Source organism: Peromyscus eremicus, chromosome 3 (assembly GCF_949786415.1).
Source record: "Peromyscus eremicus chromosome 3, PerEre_H2_v1, whole genome shotgun sequence".
In the NCBI taxonomy this organism is placed as follows: domain Eukaryota; kingdom Metazoa; phylum Chordata; class Mammalia; order Rodentia; family Cricetidae; genus Peromyscus; species Peromyscus eremicus.
The window spans coordinates 129,844,403-129,867,941 of record NC_081418.1 but is presented as its reverse complement, the minus strand read 5'-3'; the positions used below and the strand labels follow the sequence as shown (position 1 = coordinate 129,867,941).

Sequence of the window (23,539 nt, the reverse complement as noted above, 5' to 3'; positions counted from 1 at the left end):
TACATCTTGCAGGCAACAGGAAGTCAACTGACTGTCATACTGAGTGAAGCTTGAGAAAAAGACCTCAAAGCTCACCCTCACAGTGACACACTTCCTCCAACAAAGCCACACCTCCTAATAGTGCCACTCCCTTTGGGGGCCATTTTCTTTCCAACAACCACAGAGGTCATTGTGAAATGTCAACCTCAGGATCAGCCTGGATGCTGCCCTGCAGGGCAGACAGTGTCGAGGCTGAGACGTGAGTGTCTGCAGGTGCCATCAGGCTCTTTAGCACTAACCAAAAGGGAACGTGGCTTTCGTTCAGGGGGACTTTCGGCTAGCTTGCAATGGAGTCAGAAAGAAAGGAGAATGGCATTGGACAGGGCAAGAGAGGACAGTCCCAAGGAAAGAAAGTAAAGAGAGGGAAGGGGGAAGTGGAATGAACTAGAAACTATGTGATGCCTCAGTGTGACTTGTGGGCCTTCTCAGCACATCAGGGATGTTTTCAGTCTGCACTTCCTTCTATCAGGGAACCTAGAACAAGCCAATGAGGAGTTGCGGGCCATCATCAAGAAAATCTGGAAGAGGACCAGCATGAAGCTGTTGGACCAAGTGGTACCCCCTGCAGGTGGTGAGTGTTCTCTGCATTCCCAGACCAGGGCTACTGGCCCAGCCAGTTGGATTTCTCCACCTTCCTGTCCTCCAGCTGTGCTTTCATTGGCAGTGCAGGCACAGCCCTTGAGACTACCATGCTTGAGTCCACTGTGCTTCTGGATCCTTCTTTCTCTGGACCCTCTGTGGGCTCCGAGGACCTACTTGGTTGTCATGTCCTGCACAAGCTTGGATGCGAACTATCCAGTTGGAAACTTGCTGTAATCCCACATTCACATGTGGGGACAGGCAAGCCCTTCCATGCTTAGGGGTTTGCCAGAACTTTCGTGGGAACGCTACAATATATGGGTATAGACTTACCCATAAGCCACCGGGCTGACTTCTCTAGATTTGCTCTAGAGCTCTGAAGGAAAGTTGCCTGAGATTTACCACATCTTTTTAAAAGCTCATTTTTCCCCCCAGAGTAGCATTTCTCATGCCTGCCAAACCACAAGCCCCCTTTCATAGCAAGTACTTCATACTATTCCTATTACAATCCCAAATCGAAATTGTAGATAATCTGCCCACACTTGTCATTTCCACAGCACTAGTAGAATGCTTTACAATGAGGGATGTTAAAAGCAAATGCATTCAATATAAAAATGCTCAATACACCTGTACAGAAAGCTATAACTGATGAAATCTTCACATGAAACACTTAGAATGAAACATTGTTGAAAGTAAACAAGATAGCATTAAATGCTGTGAACACTGTTCATTTGTCAGGTATATCATATTAGCATGTTAGTTGAGCCCACACATTCCGGAAACGTCCTTAAGTGGTGAGACTTCCTGTCTGAGACCCACTTCCAATGGGGAAAGCAAGGTGTACTGGGAGTCACCATGTGCCACCTAATGCTCTGCTGCTTCATTTCATTTACTGTCCGAAGCATCTCTATGAAGTTCACTCCAGGCAATGATGTTCTTAGAAGCTATGTAGGCTTCCAAGTGTGTACAGTGTAGACTCAGATGTCCAGCTCAGGTCTGAGGGAACTTAGGACTTCAAGTTCATTCCCAATTTCCCTCCAGGGTTTCTATATCTAGCGTTGTCCCTTCTGAGTAGAAATGCCCCATGGTAATCCCAGAACTTCTGTAGGGTTGGCTACTCTGAAGGAACAATGAGGATTTGGAAAGCCATTGCAGGTCCTAAGGCCCAGCCCAACCTCTCACACAGAACAGGGGACAAGACAAAGGGACCACTTGCTTTTCATGAAACACTTCCCTTGGGGATTTACAGCTTCCCTACCAACTCCTAACACCAAGACTATGTCATGTGTGGTCTTGTGTGCCCAGCCCAGCAGGGATCCATGGTCTAAGCCAGTCTAGCTGGCTGGAAGGGAAGTCACCAGCCTTAAAGAAGGAAGCACCCCACCACTATCACTAGCCCCTCTCACCCAACTAGAATTGTGTTGACAATTAAGAGACTGGTCATTTGATGGTAAATGGAATCAAACAAGACTTAGTAATGTCCATTCAGGAAGGTAGAAAAACAAGGTGTGAAGTAACCTTAATAATATCCTACCTTTTTTGTAAGGGGAAAAATGAAAAGAAAAAAAAACAATCAGCCAGGCACAGACATCAGCACATGCTTCTGGTCCCAGCTACTCAGCAGGGAATAGGTCACTTGATCCCAGGAATTGGAGGCCATTTGGACAAGATAAGGAGATCTTGTCTCAATTTAAAAGGAAGAGGGGGAGGAAGGATTGTAGGAGCCAGAGGTATTGAGGATACCACAAGAACACAGCACACAGAATCAGCTAAAAGGATCATAGGGGCTCAGAGACTGAAGTGACCATCAGGGAGCCTGTATGGTTCTGAGTTAGGTCCTCTACATATATGTTATGGTTGTGTGGCTTGTTTCTCTTGTTGGTCTCCTAACTGGGTTTAGGGGCTGTCCCTGACTCTTTTGCCTGCTCTTGGGACCTTTTTCCTCCTTCTGGCTTGCCTCATCCAGCCTTAATATGAGGGTATGTACCTAGTCTTATTGTAACATGTATGCCGTGTTCAGTTGATATCCCTGGGAGGCCTGCCCTTTTCTGAAGGGAAACGGGAGGAGGAGTGGATCTGAGAGAAAGAGGAGGTGAGGAATGGAGGGAGAGGAAACTGAGGTTGGGATGTAATATATGGGCAAAGAATAAATTTTGAAAAAAAAAAAGAGGATAAGAACATGCTTGCAAAAAAAAAAAAAAAAAGAACATGCTTGCTTATTCCTGGAAAATAACTCAAGAGACCAGTGATGTGATGAGCTGTCACATTTCTGATATTCCTGACAAGCAGACAGGAATATGGTGACTTTTTAACCATGTGCCTTTTTACATGTTCTCTTTTGTACTAAAAAATTAAAGCTAATACGTTAAAGAAGTTTTAGGTGCTGAAAAAAATCAAGGAGTTCTGGTGGAATCACTCATCCCGTCCTCTCTGTGCGCCTTAGATGACGAGGTCACAGTAGGCAAGTTCTATGCCACCTTCCTGATCCAAGAGTACTTCCGAAAATTCAAGAAGCGGAAAGAGCAGGGGCTGGTGGGCAAGCCTTCGCAGAGGAACGCACTGTCCCTGCAGGTGAGGGGCTGGAGGGAGGTGCCCACACACAGAAGTCCTGGTCACCTCCCCTGACCCTAGCCAGGGTCCAAGTCTCGCTTCCTGCCTAGAGGCCAGGTCCCATCCCAAGAAAGCTCATAAGCACTCCGAATCTTCCTGAAGGTGGCTGTGAGAGGGCAGTGCTCTTCCTCTCTTGCATTCTTGCCCACATACTTCCCTCAGCCATCCTGCCAGCTTCCCCCAGCCCCCAGTCCCCTTACCACATCTGCTCCCGAGACAGCAGATTCTTGGTGGTCCTGTAATATGCCTTCATGTCTCCTAGAGTAGTTGGGGTGGGAGATTTTCCAGAGAAGCCCATCTCCTGGTGTAGATGCCCAGCTGCCTGGCAGAGAAGCAGAGAGGCAGGGGTTTGGGGAGGAGCAACTGGGTCCTGGCTGACTAAACATCAGTAGAAAGTCTTCACGCATCCCTCTGGGTTCCAGGCTGGCTTACGCACGTTGCATGACATTGGGCCTGAGATCCGACGAGCCATCTCTGGGGATCTTACCGCTGAGGAAGAGTTAGACAAGGCTATGAAGGAGGCTGTATCTGCTGCCTCTGAAGACGACATCTTCAGGGTAAGTGCTATGACTAGTGTCTTCACAAAGTTCAGTTTGGAACAGTGATGCTGCTGTGCAAAATTGGTGTTTGCCTGATCTCTCTGAGGGGTGCCACATTCCTCCTGATCAGCTGTCTCCTGATTCCCTACCTCCTTTCCAAGCCAACTCCATGCCATGCTATCCTCCTAGGACACAGCAGCTCAAAATACAGCCTGCTCTCAGAGAACAGGGGGAGCCTGTTTCTGTAAAGAAATTTTCTTAAAGAAGTTTCTCATCAGAAGGTGTGGAGTAGGAACTCCTGGGCCACATCTAATCTGGAAACCTGTTTTATTCACCAGTATTTGAATATCTGGCATATCTAAGTAAAAATACAAACTTCTGGCTTTTGTCGGAGAGAAAAATCAGGTTGAGTGGCCACATTATGTGTAGGTTCTTATGTGGTAGCCAGACAAGCAGTGGTTGCCTTATTAAGGTGGAGCATGTAATATCCAAGTCACAGTGATACCCTCTAGGCCTCCTCCTCCTCTTTTCCTGGAGTAATATTAAGGCAGTGGGAAAAACCACACACTGCTGTGCCATACGCCTGCAGTCTCCCATCTGGCACCCTCACTTCTGCTTCTTGCCAATCCCTGTCCCCAGGTCTGGCTCCCAGGCTGTAATGCACACAGAGAGCCAAGCCCAGCCCACCCTGCCATGACCAGCCTTGCATCCCCATCCTTACTGCCATCATTGAGATACCATCAGTGAATGGCCTCAGAGATACAGAACCATGGTAACACCACCCTTACAAGACCTAGACGCTAAGGCCTGTCACCAGGACCCAAGGACCTTCAGATATCAAACTAGACAAGCCTTGCAAACCACTATCCCTCCCCCCCCCCCCGCCCCTAACCACTACTCCCCCATCCCTCGCTCCGGGACAAAGAAGGAATAGTGGAGAAAAATACTTGTTCCTGACTTTGAATCTCAAAGAGCCCCTACAGGAAAGGAAGCCGTGATATAATCGATATAGTAGACTCTTCACACTTAGTTTCAATTTGGCCCGTACAGCTTGTCGCTCCACGAGCCGCTGGTATGTCCACTAAAACAATCTGGTTCACATCTTCCATTCCTTCTTCCCACCCCTCAGCACTCACAGCGAGCTCCACCAAGCTAAGCAGCTGGTTTCTCTGAAGGACCGCCATCTTGGACTGTCCTTGACACCCAGCCTCAGTCTTTTGTGAACAAACGTCCAGGGAGGCTTCTAGACCAGCAACCTCCTGCCTGCCCAGGCCCATGAGGGAATTCCTGTCCTGGTGCTACGTGCAGGGGGATTGTGGAGCCATGAGCATCTAAGTCCCTCTCCCATGTGCCCAGAGTGCGTGCCTCTCTGGAGGGCAAGATGACTTCCCATGCCCCGTGCTTCTTAACCACTGCCATACAAGGAGTGGGGAGGGGGTGTAGAGAAGGAGGAGGAGAGAGAAGCCTTCTCCACCTACCCCTCTGTCTTGTCTACAGAGGGCTGGAGGCCTGTTTGGTAACCATGTCAGCTACTATCCAAGTGACAGCAGGAGCAACTTTCCTCAGACCTTCACTACCCAGCGCCCCCTGCACATCAACAAGACGGGAAACAACCAAGGTGACACGGAGTCACCGTCCCACGAGAAGCTGGTGGACTCCACTTTCACTCCCAGCAGCTACTCCTCCACGGGCTCCAACGCCAACATCAACAATGCCAACAACACTGCCCTGGGCCGCTTCCCCCATCCCACTGGCTACTCCAGCACAGTCAGCACTGTGGAGGGCCACGGGCCCCCCTTGTCCCCTGCTGTCCGGGTACAGGAGGCAGCATGGAAGCTCAGCTCTAAGAGGTAAGCAGGAGGGTAGGCCTGAGCGTGAGGGTTCGCACACCCTAGCCAGTGGACACCAGGAAAGACAGACTTAGACCCCGCAGCCTTCTCCGCGGCCTCCAGTCTCCAGTGGAGGCCGCTGCCCTGAACTAGAGGTTGGAGCCAGCTTGCCACCCACATCTGCTCCTGCTCACACATGACAATGAGGACATTGCTGTTCCCAGGTGTCTCCCGAGATGCCTTACCTATGACAGTCCTTTCCCTCTCATTCCCCCTCAGGATATTGACCTGTGACCCTCCAAGATGTGTGACTTGGGCCTGCACAACACAACCAGCCCCTGCCCTTTCCCAGATCCCTAAGCCTGGCTTTTCACCTCGTTGCGATTGGCCAGAGTGTCCACCTCTGTAGCAGTAGTGCAGAGTAGGTCCTGGGGTCTTGACCATGTCTCCCACCCCGGCCCACCCTTTCCCCCCTTACCTGTGCTGTAGGACACACCACTATGAGACACAGGTATGGTGGGTGCTATAACTGCTTGAGGCCTTAAGGAAGCGTGCCCTGGGCTTCGGCAGGTCCCCTCTTCATCTGCTTCATAGCTGTAGGCTCCTGAGGAGGGGCCTCCCTCTGTGTCTTGTTCATCACTCTTAACTGGCTGCCCTTCCAGCCCATGGGTTCTTGGTGTGACTGTCCTTTTTCTTGCCCTCTGACCTAGAATATAAGCAAGAATTTCAGACATCTCTTCTGAATCCCAAGTGTCCTGATCCATGAAGCAACATACCTGCTCACTGGTTTTCACACAGTCCCATTTCCAGGTGGCCATATGCAAGTCTCCATGGCCCGTGCATTTGAAGGGTGTTGCCATGGCATCCATCCTGCCTACTGTGTACTCTGGGACTCCGGCTGCTTTAACCACCCCACAGCAGTGCTGGCTGAGCCCTTGGACCCAGGGAGTGTGTGCTGGCTCCACCTAGGAGGTTATTAAGAGGAAGCGGTTGTCCCATGCCTGTTCTGGTGGCCCTACCCTTTTCTGCAATACTACACTTGTCCCACCACCTTTGAGGACTCAGCCCGAGTACTAGCTCTTCCCTGCCATTCCTTGTGAAAATCTCTGACTGTCTTTTTTAAGCCTTCATTTTATTTAGTTTTTTTCTTTGACAGTTTCATATACATATGGAATTTATTTTCATCATATTCACCCCCATCACCCTCTCTTATCTCCTTCTACACCTGCTAGTCTCCTTCCTACTTCTTTGCCTTTCTTTTGTATGTGGCCCACTGAGTTTAGTTAGGGTTGCTTGGATATGGATGGGTAGAAGGTTACACACTGAAGATGAGCCCCCATTCTCCTCCCCTCAGCCAATAGCTCCTCATGGAGGGGTGGAGCCTCCTGAGCCCTGCCCCCGCCATGATGGCGTGTTGATAGGCCCAGTCTTGTGAGAAGGCAGCAAACAGTGGAGTCCTCCAGCTCTCCCCAGATGTTCCTTGAGCCTCTGAAGGAGTGATGCAGATGACTTGTTTAGGACTGAGCTCTCAACAGTAAATTATCCTCAGCACTTGGACCACATATGAGTCTCTGCTGCTCACAGCTAAAAGAAGCATCTCTGACCGAGGCTGAGTGGAGCACTGATCTATGGGTACAAACATGAATACTTAGAAGGCATTTTGACAGCATGCCCATGTAGTAAACAAGAGTAGTCGGTCCCTGTAGGCCTAGGACTCTGACATGCTGGGCCCATGAGAACAGAACTGCAGGGAAGTCCTGAGCCACACACAGGAAGTGGAAGAGCACTTGACCAGAGCTGGAGAAGAAATGACTGAATGGGCAGGAGGCCCTGTCTCAGAAGGGACAGCATTCTACTCAAAGGCACTTCCAGGTGTGGCGGGTTCTTTAGCTCGGGAAGTAGCCAGGCTCAGCGCAGACTCGGGCTTATTCTGCCTGCTGAGAACAAGCCAGTGTGAAGTGTCTTCCCCGTGCCTTATCAGGGTCAGAACAAAGGCATATAGAATATGATTCCAGGGACTTGTCAGCTGTCCACAGCTAGCCTGTGGTGGTCTGTATTGATTGCACAGTCCAGGACTCTACTTCAAAACTAGGTCTTCCCCACTTGTCTTTGTGTGGGGTACATGTGCTCATGCGTGCGTGTGTTTACAGTCCAGAGCTTGAGGTCAGATGTCTTCCTCAGTTACTCTCCGCTGAGACAGGATCTCATTGAGCTTGGAGCTCACCCGTTCAGCCAGTTGTGTGGGCGCTAGGGACTGCCCTCAGGTAATCGTGCTTGTGTGGAAATCACTTTACTGACTAAGCCTCTGCGTCAGGCAGGGAATGTGTTACTCTAGTGTTACAGAGGAGAAACCTGAGGTCTGGGGTGAGCTAAAGGTCTTGGGCCAGAGTAAGTGAGTTGGGGGCAGATTCAGACCTCCTTGAATCTCCCACACAGAGCCCTGACACAGCCTGTGGCATCTCTGGCTTCGTCAGGAGCCGTGGGACTGTGTCTCTGCGTGTGCCCGGTGTCGTCTTCCTTGCTGAGGAAGAGGCAGGAGGGCTGGAGGAAACTGATGCCTTTCTCCACTCTGGGTGCTGCAGGTGCCACTCCCGAGAGAGCCGGGGGGCCTCGGTGAGTCAAGAGATGTTTCCAGATGAGACCTGCAGTGTGAGGATGGGCGAAGACGCTGAGTACTGCAGTGAGCCCAGCCTGCTCTCCACAGAGATGTAAGCCTGGGCCACCCTATGTGTAGGAAAGGGGGGGAATCGGGAGCGGTACTGACACCCCTCCTCTGGGCCCGACAATGGCGTATCAGTAACACCTGCCCAGGATTCCCTCAGCAGCTTGGGTTGCCTCACTACCGAACACTTCCAGGAAACCTTTAAATATCGATTCTTAAATGATGTGATCAATAATAGGTGCATTTCTTAGTGTGAGTCAGCATACATATATGATGTTTAAATAAACTTGTTATGGAAGATTTTAAGTCTGCCCTGAAGAGGCACAATTGGCATGCCTAGGGATGCTAGTTCAGTTCCCTTAGGAATATTTAGCTTCCATCTAGATCCACTGGGCGTCTGTAATGTCCAGCTGGTGAGAAGAACCAGTATTCTTTTCTTCTTTCTTTCTTTCTTTTTTTTTTTTTTTTTTTTTTTGAGATAGGGTTTTTCTCTATGTAGCCCTGGCTGTCCTAGAACTTGCTTTGTAGACCAGACTGCTGGCCTCAAACTCACAGAGATCCACCTGCCTCTGCCCCCCAAGTTCTAGAATTAAGGGCATACACCACCACTGCCTGGCTAAGACCAGTGCTTTTAAAAGTTGTGTCAACATATATTTTATGAATAACTAAAAAGAAGGACCTCAAAGATGCCAAACACAAAGTAATGTAAAAAGATGGAGGCGTTCATTACGTACTGTCCATACGTGTTGAACTATCACAGTGCACCTGATAAATACTGTGCTATTACATATCAGTCAGCAAACTTAACTGTTTAAGGAAATGGACATTAACTACCCAGACTTAGTCACTACACATTATCTACATATGCCAAATGGTCACACCATGCTTCATAAATATGCAGTTAAGTTAATAATAATTGATACTAATAAATAAAACAGAAGAACAGCAGAAGACAACAGAAAGTTACTGCGAAAGTAAATATTGTTTATGAAGTGTGTGCTTAAGTATGTGCCTCTCTAGGCTCCTGGTAAAACATTTATGACTACTGCAGACACCCTTCACTTCCCTGAAAGTGCTTTGGTATGCACCAGCTTCTCGGACCCTTAAAGTTAACAAAGGCCCAGATGGAGAGATTCTTATTGAATATTTGCCTAACTCCGAAGAAGCCGGATTTGAATCCAGGAGATTTTCCTAACTAGTTAGGAAGCTAAGAGATCACAGATCAGGGAGGAAATGTGGACCTTTCTAACCAGCTGCCCACAGAATGGTACCAGTGCCAAGGGGACAGACGTGCAGACCGAGTCCAGCAGCAGCATAGCTGCTGAACTGTGAGTTGTGTACCGGGCCAAGCAGAAGTCAGGTCTGCAGGAGTGGAGAGAACCGAGTAAAAGGAAAATGTCCTGGGGAGGGCTTAGCTAGTGGGGGATGGAAGTAGGCTTGGCAGCATAAGAGTCTGAGAGTCTCATGTCCCAAACTCCCCTGCACGTACATACATTCTTGGTTGCAGGGGTGGAGTCAGAGGCAAGAGGCTGCGCAGTCAGCCTTCCAGCATAGCTCAGTGGTAGGTTGCTTTCATGGTATGCGCATGGTCCTGTGTTCCATCCTCGGCGCTGCAAGAAAACAAAAAAGTAAACTTAATGGAAGGGTATTAGTGGTAGCAGTCTGTGATCTGATCTGCACCACTGAGGGCTGGAATACAACAAGGATAGCCGCTGTCCTGATGGGTGGCGCCTAATGTGCTAAGGGTTCTCTGTTCCAGACTCTCCTACCAGGATGATGAAAACCGACAGTTGACATCTCCAGAGGAGAAGAGGGAGATCCAGCAGTCTCCAAAGAGGGGTTTCCTTCGCTCTGCCTCACTAGGTAAACTCACACCTTGTTCTGCAGATATAGACGGTAATCACCTCTACGATGGCAATGGTCAGACACCAAGCGACAACTGAGAAACTGTCTGGGCCTTGCTTAGGCGGCCTCTAGAGAGGGGCTGGTAGGCATGCAAAGTGACAAGATGGATCTCCAAAGACACAGTTTGTTGGGACGGGACTTAGACATTGGCTACTCAGATGCCTCGGAGATAAGCTGAGGCGTAAAATGAGCTGGGGACCAGTAGCACTGACCCTCGTACCTCACCCGAGAACAAGCCTCTTTCAGTCACCATTCCATCGCTGTAATAAAACAAATGAGATGACCAGCTTCAAAACAAGAAAGGCGATTTTGAGCTCACAGCTTTGGAAGCTCGGCCCATTACTTTGGGGCCTGTGGCAAGGTAGCGCATAATGGTGCAAATGTGCCCTTTGCCTCCTGGCCAGGAATATTAAGGAGGGAAGGAGCCAGTGTCCCGTGATCTCTTTCAAAGTCACATCACCAAAGGTGGAAAACTTCCCACAAGGCTCCACCTTTTAAACATTCAGCCAGCCTTTCGACTGTACCGAACTGGGGACTAAGCCTTTACTACATGGCCCTTGGTAGACGCTGTGGATCTCAGCAGTGGCAGAACTGTCACAGGCTGGTGCCATCACCTTGTACCCTTATTCTGGTTCTTCTGCTGCTTCTGCAGGTCGAAGGGCCTCCTTCCACCTGGAATGTCTGAAGAGACAGAAGGATCAAGGGGGGGACATCTCTCAGAAGACAGCCGTGCCCTGGCATCTGGTTCATCACCAGGTATTGACGCCTGTGGACAGGCCACAAGCCACATCTCCCGAGGATGGTGGCAGATCCCTTCTGTCTCCCCTTCTGGTACCTCTGTGCATCAGCCCCCCCTGGGGAGGGCCGTCCACTTCTCTGCAGACACCACAGTCTGTGGCACTGAAAGGCAGGTCCCTGTGACACCCTGGTGAGGATTCCTTTCCTGATTCTAACTGGAAGCTTCAGGGCTCTCGAGCTTTCTCCTTACAGTGCCAGATATCCCTCCCCACACACTGCCGTATGCTGCACACTCTGAAGTAGATCCAGTCAGGCCTAGGGCTTGATGGGACCTGGGAGATGAACTTCGCAGCGGTCTGTCTGTCCACTGCAGTGCAGAAATGATGGCAGCACCTGCCAACAGCATGGTGAAGAGCAGGGAATGCTGGGCATGGTGGCCATGATTTTAATCACAGCACTCGAGAGACTAAGGAAGAGGAAAAAAAAAAGAGGGCATGTTCTCCAAGGAGAAAAGGCCTGGGAGACTAATTAGATCAAATCTATCCTAGCGTAGTGCAGCTGAGAAAGTGAAAACACCAGTGGCACACTCACTCTTGGTAACTTAGAACAAGTAGAAACTTCAGGCTACAGCTGATACATTACCTGCAGCAAGTGGGGATCGAAACCTGAGCTCCCCAGGTTACCTTTGTAATTACTAACTCCCTTTGGGGCCTGTGCTTTCTCTCTCTCTCTCTCTCTCTCTCTCTCTCTCTCTCTCTCTCTCTCTCTCTGTGTGTGTGTGTGTGTGTGTGTGTGTGTGTGTGTGTGTGTGTGTGTGTGTGTGTGCTTGCGTATGTGTATACATGTATATCCATGTGTTAGTACATGTATGCATATGTTTATGTATGTGGGCACATGCGTACAAAATGCATTTTAAAAACGGATACAACTTAAGCTCAAAGGCCAAAGCACAGTCTAAATAGGGATTGTTGTCATGAGCTTGCCAACATAATGAAATAACTTCATGCTTCCCTTAGATTTCCAGGTACCTAATAGCTGGAAGGCTCTCATGAGCTGGGGAGAGGGACAAAAAGCAGGATGTAGGGACGCTGTGTGCTCTGTCTAAAAGGGTTTCTCCAAATGGTTTTGTCCATCTGTCCTCATGCCCAGAGGTGGGAAACGAGGTTTCTCTTTGTATCATTATGCCACCTCCAACCTGCTCTCTGTCTCCCGGTATAGCTAGAGTTTTCCTGCCTGGCCCATGGTCAGGACAAATCTCTCTCACCCACCAGTCCCACAACCGCTCAGACCCAACCAAGTAAACACAGAGACTTACTTATATTGCTTACAAACTGTATGGCCATGGCAGGCTTCTTGCTAACTGTTCTTATATCTTAAATTAATCCATTTCTATAAATCTATACTTTGCCACATGGCTCGTGGCTTACCAGCATCTTCACATGCTGCTTGTCATGGCAGCGGCTGGCAGTGTCTCTCTCAGCCTTCTGCTTCCCAGAATTCTCCTCTCTCCTTGTCCCGCCTATACTTCCTGCCTGGCCACTGGCCAATCAGTGTTTTATTTATACAGAAAGATATCCACAGCATCCCGGAGATGAATGCTCCCACCACAGTGTCAACAAACATGTCACAGTGACAGTGGGAACACAGGCTCACCCTGAGCATTCTCTGGAGCATTTGGGGTAGAGAAAGCAGACCTGGAAATCGTTAATCATTATACAGAAGCCAAAACACTCTGCTTGAGATTGACAGGGCATTATCAATGGATCTATTTCATTATAAAAGTTAAAATAATGACTACTGGTTTTGTCTAGGCCTTTATGATAGACACTATACCTCAAAAGCCTTATTATACTTAATGTCACACTGGCCTACAGGTCAGTGCACAGAGAGGGCACTGGGGAATTCTGGCTCTGTGGAGGACACGTCATCATTGTCCTCTCTGTTCTAATGGGAAGGCCAGAGTGACTGAATCCAGATAATACAGATGGCAGAGACAGTCCCAACCATGGATGATCCAGAGTGTGCTCAATTGTAAGGTCCTGAAACTAGAAGGAAATGCTCATTAAAATATTTCTGGATATTATTGAATCTTACACCAGATCTCAGTGAGGTAGACAGGATTTGGGCTTTGAGAATTCTAGGCAGAACTCACTGGAAAATATTAGTTTCAAAGTTACTCAGAAGGCAGAGGGCTGAACTCTCCTGGTAACTCCTTTTCTTATGTTCACAGGCATTGGCAGTGGCAGGTTTGAGCCCCCTCCTGCAGAGAAGCCATTCTCCTACCACGTTCCCCAAGCCATGCCCCACACCCCCTGTCACCCCAGGCAGCCGGGGCAGGCCCCCACAGCCCATCCCCACCCTACGGCTGGAGGGGGCTGAGTCCAGCGAGAAACTCAACAGCAGCTTCCCGTCCATCCACTGCAGCTCCTGGTCTGAGGAGACCACTGCCTGTAGTGGCGGCAGCAGCATGGCCCGGAGAGCCCGGCCTGTCTCCCTCACGGTGCCCAGCCAGGCTGGAGCTCCAGGGAGACAGTTCCATGGCAGCGCCAGCAGCCTGGTGGAAGCGGTATGTGAATTCAAACTCTTGGGGAGGGAGAGGCCCCAGAAAACAGGAGACTTTTGTACAGAGAAGGAAGCCTGGCTCCTTCCCAAGGAGTCTGGGTGTCCAAGGGTTTAAACTAGAGAAATGCTGAAGGAGGGCCCAGCCTGCAGAAAATTACAGCTATGACTAGCCAAGACGATAGCCACTGGCTATGATGAGCAGGGAGAAAGCTGTTAGTAAAGTGTGGGCCAGTGAACCCCAAGGAAAGTTCTGCTGCATCCCAGAGTTCACACGTGTACTGGGGCTTGTTCCTACAAAGAGGGCCAGGGTTCACTGTGCTTAATTCTGACTGCTCAGAACAACAACTCCCCAGAGCTTTGGGAGATTGCCAAGGGAAACCGGCATTTCCAATCTTCCGGTGATTCTAACACACGAGTGTCCAAGTTTAAGAGGGCACTTTTTCTCCTTGGCTTCTGTTCCTCCTTTAGAGAGATTTTAGAGTCACTAGTCCTCTGCCCCTGCAGAGCGTCTATTCCAATCCTAGCACCACATTTTAGGGGCCTTTGGCAAACTGAAGCAAACACCAAAGACTGTGGCAAGGTCCTTAAAAACTATTAGAGTTTCTAGACTATTGGCAAGGTCCTAGGAGAACTGGTAGAGGGAAGACCTTGCCAACACAGCTCTCCCCAATAAGAGGACAGTAAAGGAGTCAGCCTCCATCACTGGACATGCCAAGCAGAGGCTGCATCTGTCCTGTGGTCAGACGACCTGAGAATAGAGTTCAATTAAGTAACTCTGGTCCTTTCCAGCTCTGAAACACTAATTCTTCACTCAAGCCTGTTTGTCCTTTACTCATCTCAAAAATCTCTGAGAATCTTACTAGGTGCAGAGACTATAGGCATAGTGAGACATCTGGGAAAATGGATTTCAGCTCTCATGAGTTCCCACTGTGGTGGCAAGGACAAACAGATTAAAAAGTAAGCATTATGTGGCCAGAACAGGCAAGGCATCCGTCAAAAAGTCAGGCAAGGAAAGGAGAGAGCGATTCTCAGGCAGAAGAGGAGGGACGGATGCGTAGGAGAAAAAGAGCCCGCCCTGACTCTGCCATATTCTTCTTCCCCTTGGCTCAGAGACTTAGTAAACTTCCTTCTCACTAGTCACTAAAGCAGCTAGGAGGAAGGGTGGACCCGTGATGGTCACCTGCTGCTCTCCCAAACAAAAGCAGAGCATGTGTCCTGTACAAGGAGCCCCAGAGCTGCAAACAGCTGGCCAGGGGTTGGGGGACAGTGCTTAAACACTGAAAGCTAAGGCTTCTTGGAAAGAGCAACATAAAAGATGTCTTGGGGGCCAGAGAGGAGAAATGAAAAGGCAGAGCAGAGTCCACAGCCCCTCTGCAAGTTTCTCCTCATTTGGTCATATGATGGTGTTTGAATCCTCCAACCTAAAGCGCTCGCCTCTGATCTGCGCGTGCCCACTTCCTTTGGTCCATACTCCATCTCTGCTTTCCTATGAGTGTCCCTGGTAGCACACAAATAGACACACGAACATGTGTATACACTCCCCCCCCACACACACACACACGCACACTTATGTACACATTCACACATGCATACACACACACATCCTAACACACATACCCACATGCACAAGTTAGGTACACACAGATGCTCTGCTTCGCGGCAGCCTGCGACTTCATCCTTGGGGAGCTTGGAACTCCGGTGACCACGCCCCTCTTCTGTCTTCTTTTTGCCCCTCCTTTTCAGGTCTTAATTTCAGAAGGACTGGGACAGTTTGCTCAAGATCCCAAGTTCATCGAGGTCACCACCCAGGAGCTGGCTGATGCCTGTGACATGACAATAGAGGAGATGGAGAATGCCGCAGACAACATCCTCAGTGGGGGCGCCCAGCAGAGCCCCAACGGCACCCTCTTACCTTTTGTGAACTGCAGGGACCCGGGGCCGGACAGGGCTGTGGTCCCAGAGGACGAGAGCTGCGCATATGCCCTGGGGCGAGGCCGGAGCGAGGAGGCGCTCCCGGACAGCAGGGCCTACGTCAGCAACCTGTAGTCCACAGGGCTGGCGAGACGCGGGTGTTTTTTATTCGTTTCAATGTTCCTAATGGGTTCGTTTCAGAAGTGCCTCACTGTTCTCGTGACCTGGAGGTAACCGGAACAGCGTCTTCATTCACTGCTGTCGGGACAAGCCTCAGAGCTGGGCGGTCTGCGGAGTCGGCTTTTCAGGGGAGAAGGCCAAGGCCGTGGTGCAGGGCTCCAGCGCCTTCCCGGGGGCAGCACCGCCCAAAGGACCCCACCCCACCCCTAAGCAAAAGGGTGTTTTCCCCTTGCTTGTATAAACAGTCATTTGCACATGTTCTGTCTGAGCCTGGCCGTCTCTATGGAGTAGGGACCCAGGGATCTATTGCAGGAGTAGGCCAGCGCCCCAGGTAGGGGCCCGGGAAAGGGCTGCAAGGTTCCCAGCAGTTTGGGCCTGGTCCCTTCTGGGACTCTTCCTCTGCAGGAGCCGAGGTGCAGGTGGCGGGAGCCAGTGCAGACCACACCACCTGCCCTCAGCTAGCCAGGCCAGGGGGCACAGGCTCTGCCTAGTAATCTTGGTTTCATGGTTTGATGGTTCTTGTTAGCATGTTTCGGTTTTCTGGGTTTTAGTTTCTTTATTATTTTTTATTTGTTGTGCTTTCCCACGGGGAAGGGAGGAAGAAGAGCGTCTACAGTTGCGCAGCCTCAGTCACTGTTTCCACATTTGGGTTATTTAAGTCAGATTTGGTTTTATTATATTCTTTAAATGGTGCGGTTTTCTCCCCCACCCCTCTTTTTCCACCCATGAAGCGCGGGCTCAATATCACCACAGGACGGTTTACCTGCTCTGTGTATGCCCAGTAACTTGTTACAATTTCCTTAAGTAACACCACCTTTTTCCCCCTTTCTTTCTGGTTCGGTTGAGCGTCACAATCTGCAGGTAACAGGCTGTTAGATAAGGTGTTGCGCGCCTGGGCGGTTGAGCTGGGCTCCTTTCTTAGCTGGGCATGTGGATAGGTTCAAGAGAGAGGATGGATGAGCGTCTGTGTGTCACACGTGTGTCCATAGTGGGTCGTCTGTGCGTGTGTGCACCCACATGGTGCGTGCGCACCTCCTCCACCCCACTCCCAACCCCGCACAAAAGTCCGTAGATCCCGGTTCCAGTTTGACTGCAGGGAGTTCTGAATCTGGGGTGATTCGAAAGCAAAAACAAATCACTGTCTCCGCTTCTGCTTCTGAAACGAGAATCGGTAACGGCATTTCCTGTCCCACGAGATATGCAAAAGCAATGCAATAATATCCATTTTAAAATACGATTGTGAGTTGTGTCAGCATTAAAATTCTATTTTAAAAAAACCACAAAATTTAAGGGAAAAAACTCAAGAAGACATTTTGCTTCGATATATTCTGTGTAACGTTTTATTGCATTGATAATGTTTCTGTTGAAGAAACTGTTATACTTGAATTCAGGTCAGTTTCAGTATTTTTCAAATATTTTTTTAAAACTGAATTGCAATTGTGCCAAGCAAATATAATGACTTACGTTTGTTTTAAAATTCACTTCTTGTATATTTTGCTGCATGTAAAGTAAATCATTTTGTATTTGGAGTGTGACAAGCTTTACCTTCGAACTCTTAAGTGCTTTTTCTACATGTTGTTGGGGAGGAGATGGTTTTCTTTCATTTGCAAAGTGAACAAAGGTATCCCCGGTGTCAGTCCTCTCCTCTCTGCGGGCAGGTCTGGGAGGTACCATTTTGCATATCTTGTATTTTGTTTCCATTTCCCTTGATCTTTCCAAAACCGGGTGGTAAGACAGTCCATGCCACATCTTGCTTTGCAAGATCAGGACATGTTTCATCCAGGTCTTCACTTGCTGCCTTCTGCCATTCTCTGTGGATACTTACTTGTCCAAGATGCTCCCGTGGAGAGGTGGCTGGCTTTCCCAAGCGCTCGGACTGAAAGGATGGGGTGACAGTCATACTCAGGCGGTGGTAGGCCAGATTCATCTTTGACACATGACTTACCCAAACACAGATTGCCATAGCCGTGGCTAGAGAAAGGTAATTGGATGGAACTGTGGTCCTTCTAGAAACCACTCATCCTCTCCTTCTTCCAAAGCAGGAAGGCAGAGAAGCAGGGGATCTTGACGAGGGCGGGGCATCAGGATTCAATAGGGATGGAAGGAACAGATTGTGTGGGCCTTTCATTTCGGCTCGTCTGTGTCTGCCTTCAGCAGCTCTTACGGTTAGTACCAGGTCTTTCGATTGTATCGTAACAAGAATGGTTGGAAAAGAAGGGCTCTGGGGAAATAAGGCTCAACCATTCACCCAGAACTTGCCTGTGGACAGAATATCTTCTGGTCCCAGTGTCCTTCCAGCCTATTTTGGAGATTATGTGAGAATCTGCTAGAAATTCCAGCAAGGATCTTTCATGAAAAGGCAGAGAGAGGTGCCCAGTGTCCACAGATTAACCAGAGTCTAAAAACAGCGCTCCTCCTTGGACTTCCATGTGCCGATAACCCAGCATCCTTTGCAGTACCCATAAGGGCTTCTAGATGTGAGGATTGGATGGCATCCTTTGTCTTGTTTCTGCAAAGTTCTGCAGCTGTGTTGATGTGACTATAGTGACTATAGAGAGGGGAGCCCTTCTTACTGGCTGTCTGGTTCTTGCATACATCTGACCCCTAGGGAAATGTGGTGTTTTCATTGATCCTACACACAGACATGCATACTCAGTGTCCCTGTGCTGCCTTGTTTTCCTTTGGAAGCTTTGATCTGCATTGCCAGATTCTACTGACCAATGACATAAGCTACAGGCCAAGCTCCTGCAGCTCCTGCCAGCACTTTGCCCAGTGTGGCTCCCCAAACCCCCCTTCACCAGTCATACCCACAGGCTGCCTTCTCCCTTATGGCCAAGAAGACCAGAGCAGCCTTTCACTCATACGCTGCACCCTGCAAGAATGGCATCATCAGGGACAATGGGCCCCTTGCCCTTTGTTGCTAGGAGGAACAGAGGTTCAGTGGCCAATGGGGTTTTCATGCTTGGCTTCAGGACCACCTGAGTAAGATTGACACACGCTGCCTGTCTCCAGGACAGAGGGGATCAGTGAGTAGGAAAGCCAGTGAACATCTACACCAGACTGTCTACTCTCCACCCAACATGGAATTTTCCCAAGGACTGTTTTGAACATAACTACCAGGCCTTCTGCAATCCTGACAGTCCCTGAATGGCAGGGAAATTAGCCCGCAGCTGGGGGCCAAAGGGCCATGAAGGAGTGTAGGCCATGTGTTTTCATCTGTCCTATGACTAGCTCTGTCTCTTTTATTTCTGATCTTTTCATGTGTGAGACCATATTATACAGACAAAGTCCAGTTAGTTCCTTTCTTCCAGGTCCTAAAAGGTTCTTCATATCTTCAGGTTAAAAGAGAGAGACTTTCCTAGACCTTGTTTGATTTGTAAATGTCTTCCCTGTTAGTTGTGGTTCCTATCTTTCTTAACCTGACTAGGAATCCAAGGCCCAACTCTGTCGTTTACCTTCCTCTGGTACCCTGGTTCCAAATTCTGGGTACTATGAAAAGAAGGTCTGTGTTCGTTTCTCATAGCTCTCAACCGTCTGGAGCTCCAGACACCCTGACTGAACACAGTAGGCAGCCCTTCCTTTGCCAAAACCAGCACATTTCTGCAAACACTCTGGAAGTCAGTAGAGGGAAAGTGGCAGTTGTCCCGAAGCCAGGAGACACACTCCACTGCTCCTAAGGGCAGGCCAAGAGAGCAAGGATCCAGACCAAGCGTGGAGTCCAACCTGGTACTCAGGGTTTTTAGCCTTCTCGTAGCACATTTCAAATGTCGTCAAGGGGATGGATGGCCCCTCCATCCTGGGATTTTGAGTAACTGAAATGTCCTCATTCAGGAGCTAGAAACAACTGAACAAGGACCTGAGGAAGGATTGTCTGGCCTTCAGAAGAGCTACACAAAGCCCAGGAAAGCCAAAACATGCTGTAAGTGTCCTGGCTGATTCTGTTCCTCAACAAAGCCCTGGCTCTAAATCAAGAGTCAACACAGAGAGAACTAGAGGGATGTGGAGGTGAGGAAAGGGCACATCCTGACCCCATCTCATGGTGTGGAAAGCAGCTTCTGTCTTGTCCAGCCTTGGCAAAGGCTGGTGGCTCCATAATCTGCTTTGGAAGTTGTGAAACATAAATACCTACCCTGGGTGTTTTTCCAGCTAAATCAACCTAGCTAGAGCGATATGGTTCTTACCTGACCCTGTGAGGTCCCTTCACTGCATCTGGCCAAAGAATTTGCCAATGGGAAAGTCGTTGGGGGAGGTTGGGTCTCACTCACCAAAGTCCATGTTCTAGAGCAGCTGCTGTGGGGAGAGGCATCCTGGGAGGATGTGAGGGAAAAGCACCTACCTACGATGTCAGTAACAGGCACCTTCCCCTCCTTTAGCATTTCACTCTTCCTCCTCTTCCTCCTTCTCCCCTCCTTCTCCTCTACAAGCCCAGTGAAGGGAATAGAGAGGTGAAAGGAACCATTTGCAGGTTCTTACAGTGTCTTCACCTTGCAGGGAAGCAGTTGAATACCACACACACACACACACACACACACACACACACACACACACACACACACCTAAGGCATAAGTGCTGAGGTGATGGCTACTTTGTGATTTTTTTCCACAGAAAAGGAGGACTGTGGTAGGCGTGTTCAACCTGTTCAATCTGTGGCTATGTGTCCCAGAATAGCTATGACTGTGGCCCAGCACATTTGTAGATGATTTCCTATTATAAGGGAAAAACACTGGACATCTTAAAGAGGAATACATGGAAGAAACTAGAACAATTTCCAACGGTGAAAACGGTGACAGTTCTATTCATCTACAGTGAGGAACTGCTACCATTCTTAAACTTGCCCTTTTCCTCCAACCATCTTAAGAGGTTTGATCCATATAGTATATGATAAAGACCTGGCCCTTCCCGGTATGTGAGGAAGACTTGCTAACCTATCTCTGAAAGGGAGTTGAAGAATGTAGCTAGATATGTCAAGCATTGCAAATCAATTCAGTACTGAGAGTAAAGTCTGAATTAAGATTTTTCTGTTACGTTTCTCTTAGGTCTCTGCTAGCAATAAGGAAGGCAAGGCCAGGAAAATGCAATGAAAATGTGAAATGTCACATCACGAGAGTCTCAGATGTTCATTGCTTTAGAGGTGTAGCCCCTCATCCCCATGGGAAATTCTGTGAACCCCAGTTTCCCAGAATCTAAGTGATTTGATGTATAAAGGTTACAGAACGGGTGACATGCCACTTACTCCAGCATAAATGAGTCAATTAATGCAAATTTGCCACCTAAAACTTCGCTCATGGACCACTCAGCAGGGTCATTACAGGGACAGTCTGGGGAGGCAGAGGATATAGGAAATCAGAGGGTTATTTCTTTTTTCTTTTCCTTTTTTGGGGGAGCAATCTGAAGGTACTGGGGGTTGAGCCAAGGGCCTTCCTTGTGCATGCTGGGCAAACACTTTAGCTTTTATTTCGAGACAGTCTCTGCCTCCTAAGACTTCCCAGCGTGGAGAACTACACCAAAGTTAAAAGCAGGGAAGAACCCTTGGGAATTGAGGACAGGTGATGTGTAAGCAAGCAATCCCTGCAGAGGGCCCCTTAGAAGGCATCACAGTGACCCATAAGCTATGGGCACCTTTCTGTTCGCCACACAGCATACATCCACATCTGCATCCCATCCCCCAGACTTGAAATGCACCTCCCAGCCTTCCTACCAGACCATGCACCCATCTGTCTGCCCTGCTCGGACATGTGCTATTTGCTCACTGCCATGAACAAAGCCTGGATGGCAGGGAAACAGCTGGGTTTACACACATCTGTGATGAGAGCAGTTAAGAACAACCTGTTGGAATAGAAGTCATTGGGAAATAGAAATAGGGTGGCAGATCCCCAGGAGTGAATGCTGCAATGTCTGCCTCCCTCATAATACTGCAATTCTACTTTAATCTGCCAGTGTTGCTAAAGGAAACTTCCCTCCGTGTAAAGGGTACACATAAAGCTGCTCCTACCCCCAACTCTCCATGTGTCTACTCAGTCCACTTTTATGTCCCCGAGAAAGCCTGTGTCATGTGCCATGCCTGTTCCCAGAGAGGCATGGAAAGATGAACAGGCTTCTGTGTCACTCATATACACCTGCACATCCGACACCTGCCCCTCCAGGCTCCACGACACCACAGTCTGACTGTTGTAAATATTGTTGTACAGTTTGTAATCATCAAATAATACTGCTGTCAATGGCCCTGCCTGCTGCGCCTTCTCCCCCTTGAGTAAGGCCAGGGAATCTAGAAGGGAAAACCTTCAAGGAGAGCTTCAGGGTCCATCTCTGTGTGAGACGCTACTGTATATTCCTGTAAGATTGCATTTTTATCTAAGGAATGATGTTATTTAAAAAACAAACAAAAACGCAAAAAAGAATTGCAAATAAATTTCTTAACAATGTCGATCTTGGTTTAATCAGTATCTCCCCTGTTCCATCTCTCTCTTTTTCCCCTGTTCCTACAGTTCACAGAAATAGATTTAACCCCCACTTGCATTGGATCCTTCAAATTGGGGGAGCAGAGGGGGTGTGACTCCAGCATATCCCTAACTTTGTGACCACAGCGGATCTCACATAGATGTTCTTCCATCTATGAAAGGGTCAACAAAAATGGTCAAAGGCGAATAAGGAGGCAGAAGAAGAGAAATGAATGGTTAACTCAGAAAATCGAAGTACTGTCCCCTAAATAATTGAGTTCAGATAAAGTGTGGGGGGGGGATATACTAGGGAAGAGGAGAGGAAGCAGGATGTGCAGTGCATTGCAACCATCAAATGCAAGGTTCTGTGGTTACCATGACGATGTAAACTGGCTCACACAAAGCTTCCAGAATAATCCCCAGGAAAAACAGAATTGTTGCAGGGATTCCAGGAGGCAGGGGAGGCAGCTCGAGAACCTGCCTCCTGCCTAGAGAGAGACTGCTCTGCTGGACTCTGGCTTCTTGTAACTCCGCTGGAGCTTGGAGTCTGTTGATACCTTGGAATCCCGGAAGAGGAATGCCTGAACAGCCAACTTAACTTTGGCAAGTTCAGCTTTTAGCCCAGCAGCAGCCACATGCCCTACCCAGCCTGGCGCAGCATCTGAACCTTCATCCAGAGCAGCTGGCATGGAGCATATGGGGACCACAGCAGATGGAAAAGCAAATCGTCCTGAACATCAAAGATCTGTACTCAGCGGAGATCGCTGCTTCTAATCACAGAAGTGCAAACACAGAAGCTGGAAGTCATTATTGTACCCCCATCACTGAAAGCTGTTTCCCCATCCATCTGAAGTGACTTCCTAGATTTAAAGGGCCAGTACCCTCTCCCATCCCTCTTTCCCCCTTTTCTCCTTTCAGAAACTAGACATTAAAGCTAATACATCCAAAAGCAAATATTTAGATGAAGAACATTAGAAAGTGATTGAGCATATCCAGGGAAAGCTTGGCTCAGAAAATATGCAAGAAAGCCTAAGCTCATACGTTATACTTATCAAAACTGATCCTGGATATGGAGTTTACCCTTCTTCCTTGTAGGCTCATAATCCCAGCACTCAGTGAGACTAAAGCAGTAGGGTAACTATGAGTTTGAGGCTAGCCTGGCCTACATCATGAGTTCCAGCCCAGCCTGTGCTACAGAGAGACCTTGCCTAAAAACAAAAACAAAAGCAAACCACAGGAGGAAAGAAAGGCACCAAGCAAACCAGGCCCCACAAAGAAAGAGCAACCATAAGAAATGTGGAGGAGGGGACATCTGATTTCCAGAGTTACCACATTTTTAGATTCAACTGTTCATTGAAAAACGTAGAGGAAGTCAAGGAAATGGTATATAAATAGAACAGCAAGTTTGTAATCCTAGTGTGGGAACTGGAAGAGACAAGACCAGGAGCTTGCTGATCAGCTAGCCTAACTCAGCTCCAGGGTCAGTGAGACACATACACACACATGCACACACACACACACATACACACACACACACACACACACAC

The 23,539-nt window shown here is 48.8% G+C and overlaps 1 protein-coding gene across 1 annotated transcript in view; it reads left to right on the top strand.

Moving 5' to 3' along the window:
• The window catches only part of Cacna1c (calcium voltage-gated channel subunit alpha1 C), a 491,450-nt gene extending 474,358 nt beyond the window's left edge, over window positions 1-17,092 (top strand). The window contains exons 39-47 of the mRNA XM_059258469.1: window positions 509-610; window positions 3,062-3,189; window positions 3,651-3,785; window positions 5,265-5,617; window positions 8,179-8,304; window positions 10,018-10,121; window positions 10,816-10,919; window positions 13,132-13,467; window positions 15,207-17,092. Coding sequence (XP_059114452.1) covers window positions 509-610; window positions 3,062-3,189; window positions 3,651-3,785; window positions 5,265-5,617; window positions 8,179-8,304; window positions 10,018-10,121; window positions 10,816-10,919; window positions 13,132-13,467; window positions 15,207-15,509 — 1,691 coding nt within the window. The 3' untranslated portion in view covers window positions 15,510-17,092. The remainder of the gene's footprint in view (window positions 1-508; window positions 611-3,061; window positions 3,190-3,650; window positions 3,786-5,264; window positions 5,618-8,178; window positions 8,305-10,017; window positions 10,122-10,815; window positions 10,920-13,131; window positions 13,468-15,206) is intronic.
• Window positions 17,093-23,539: the final 6,447 nt, after the last annotated feature.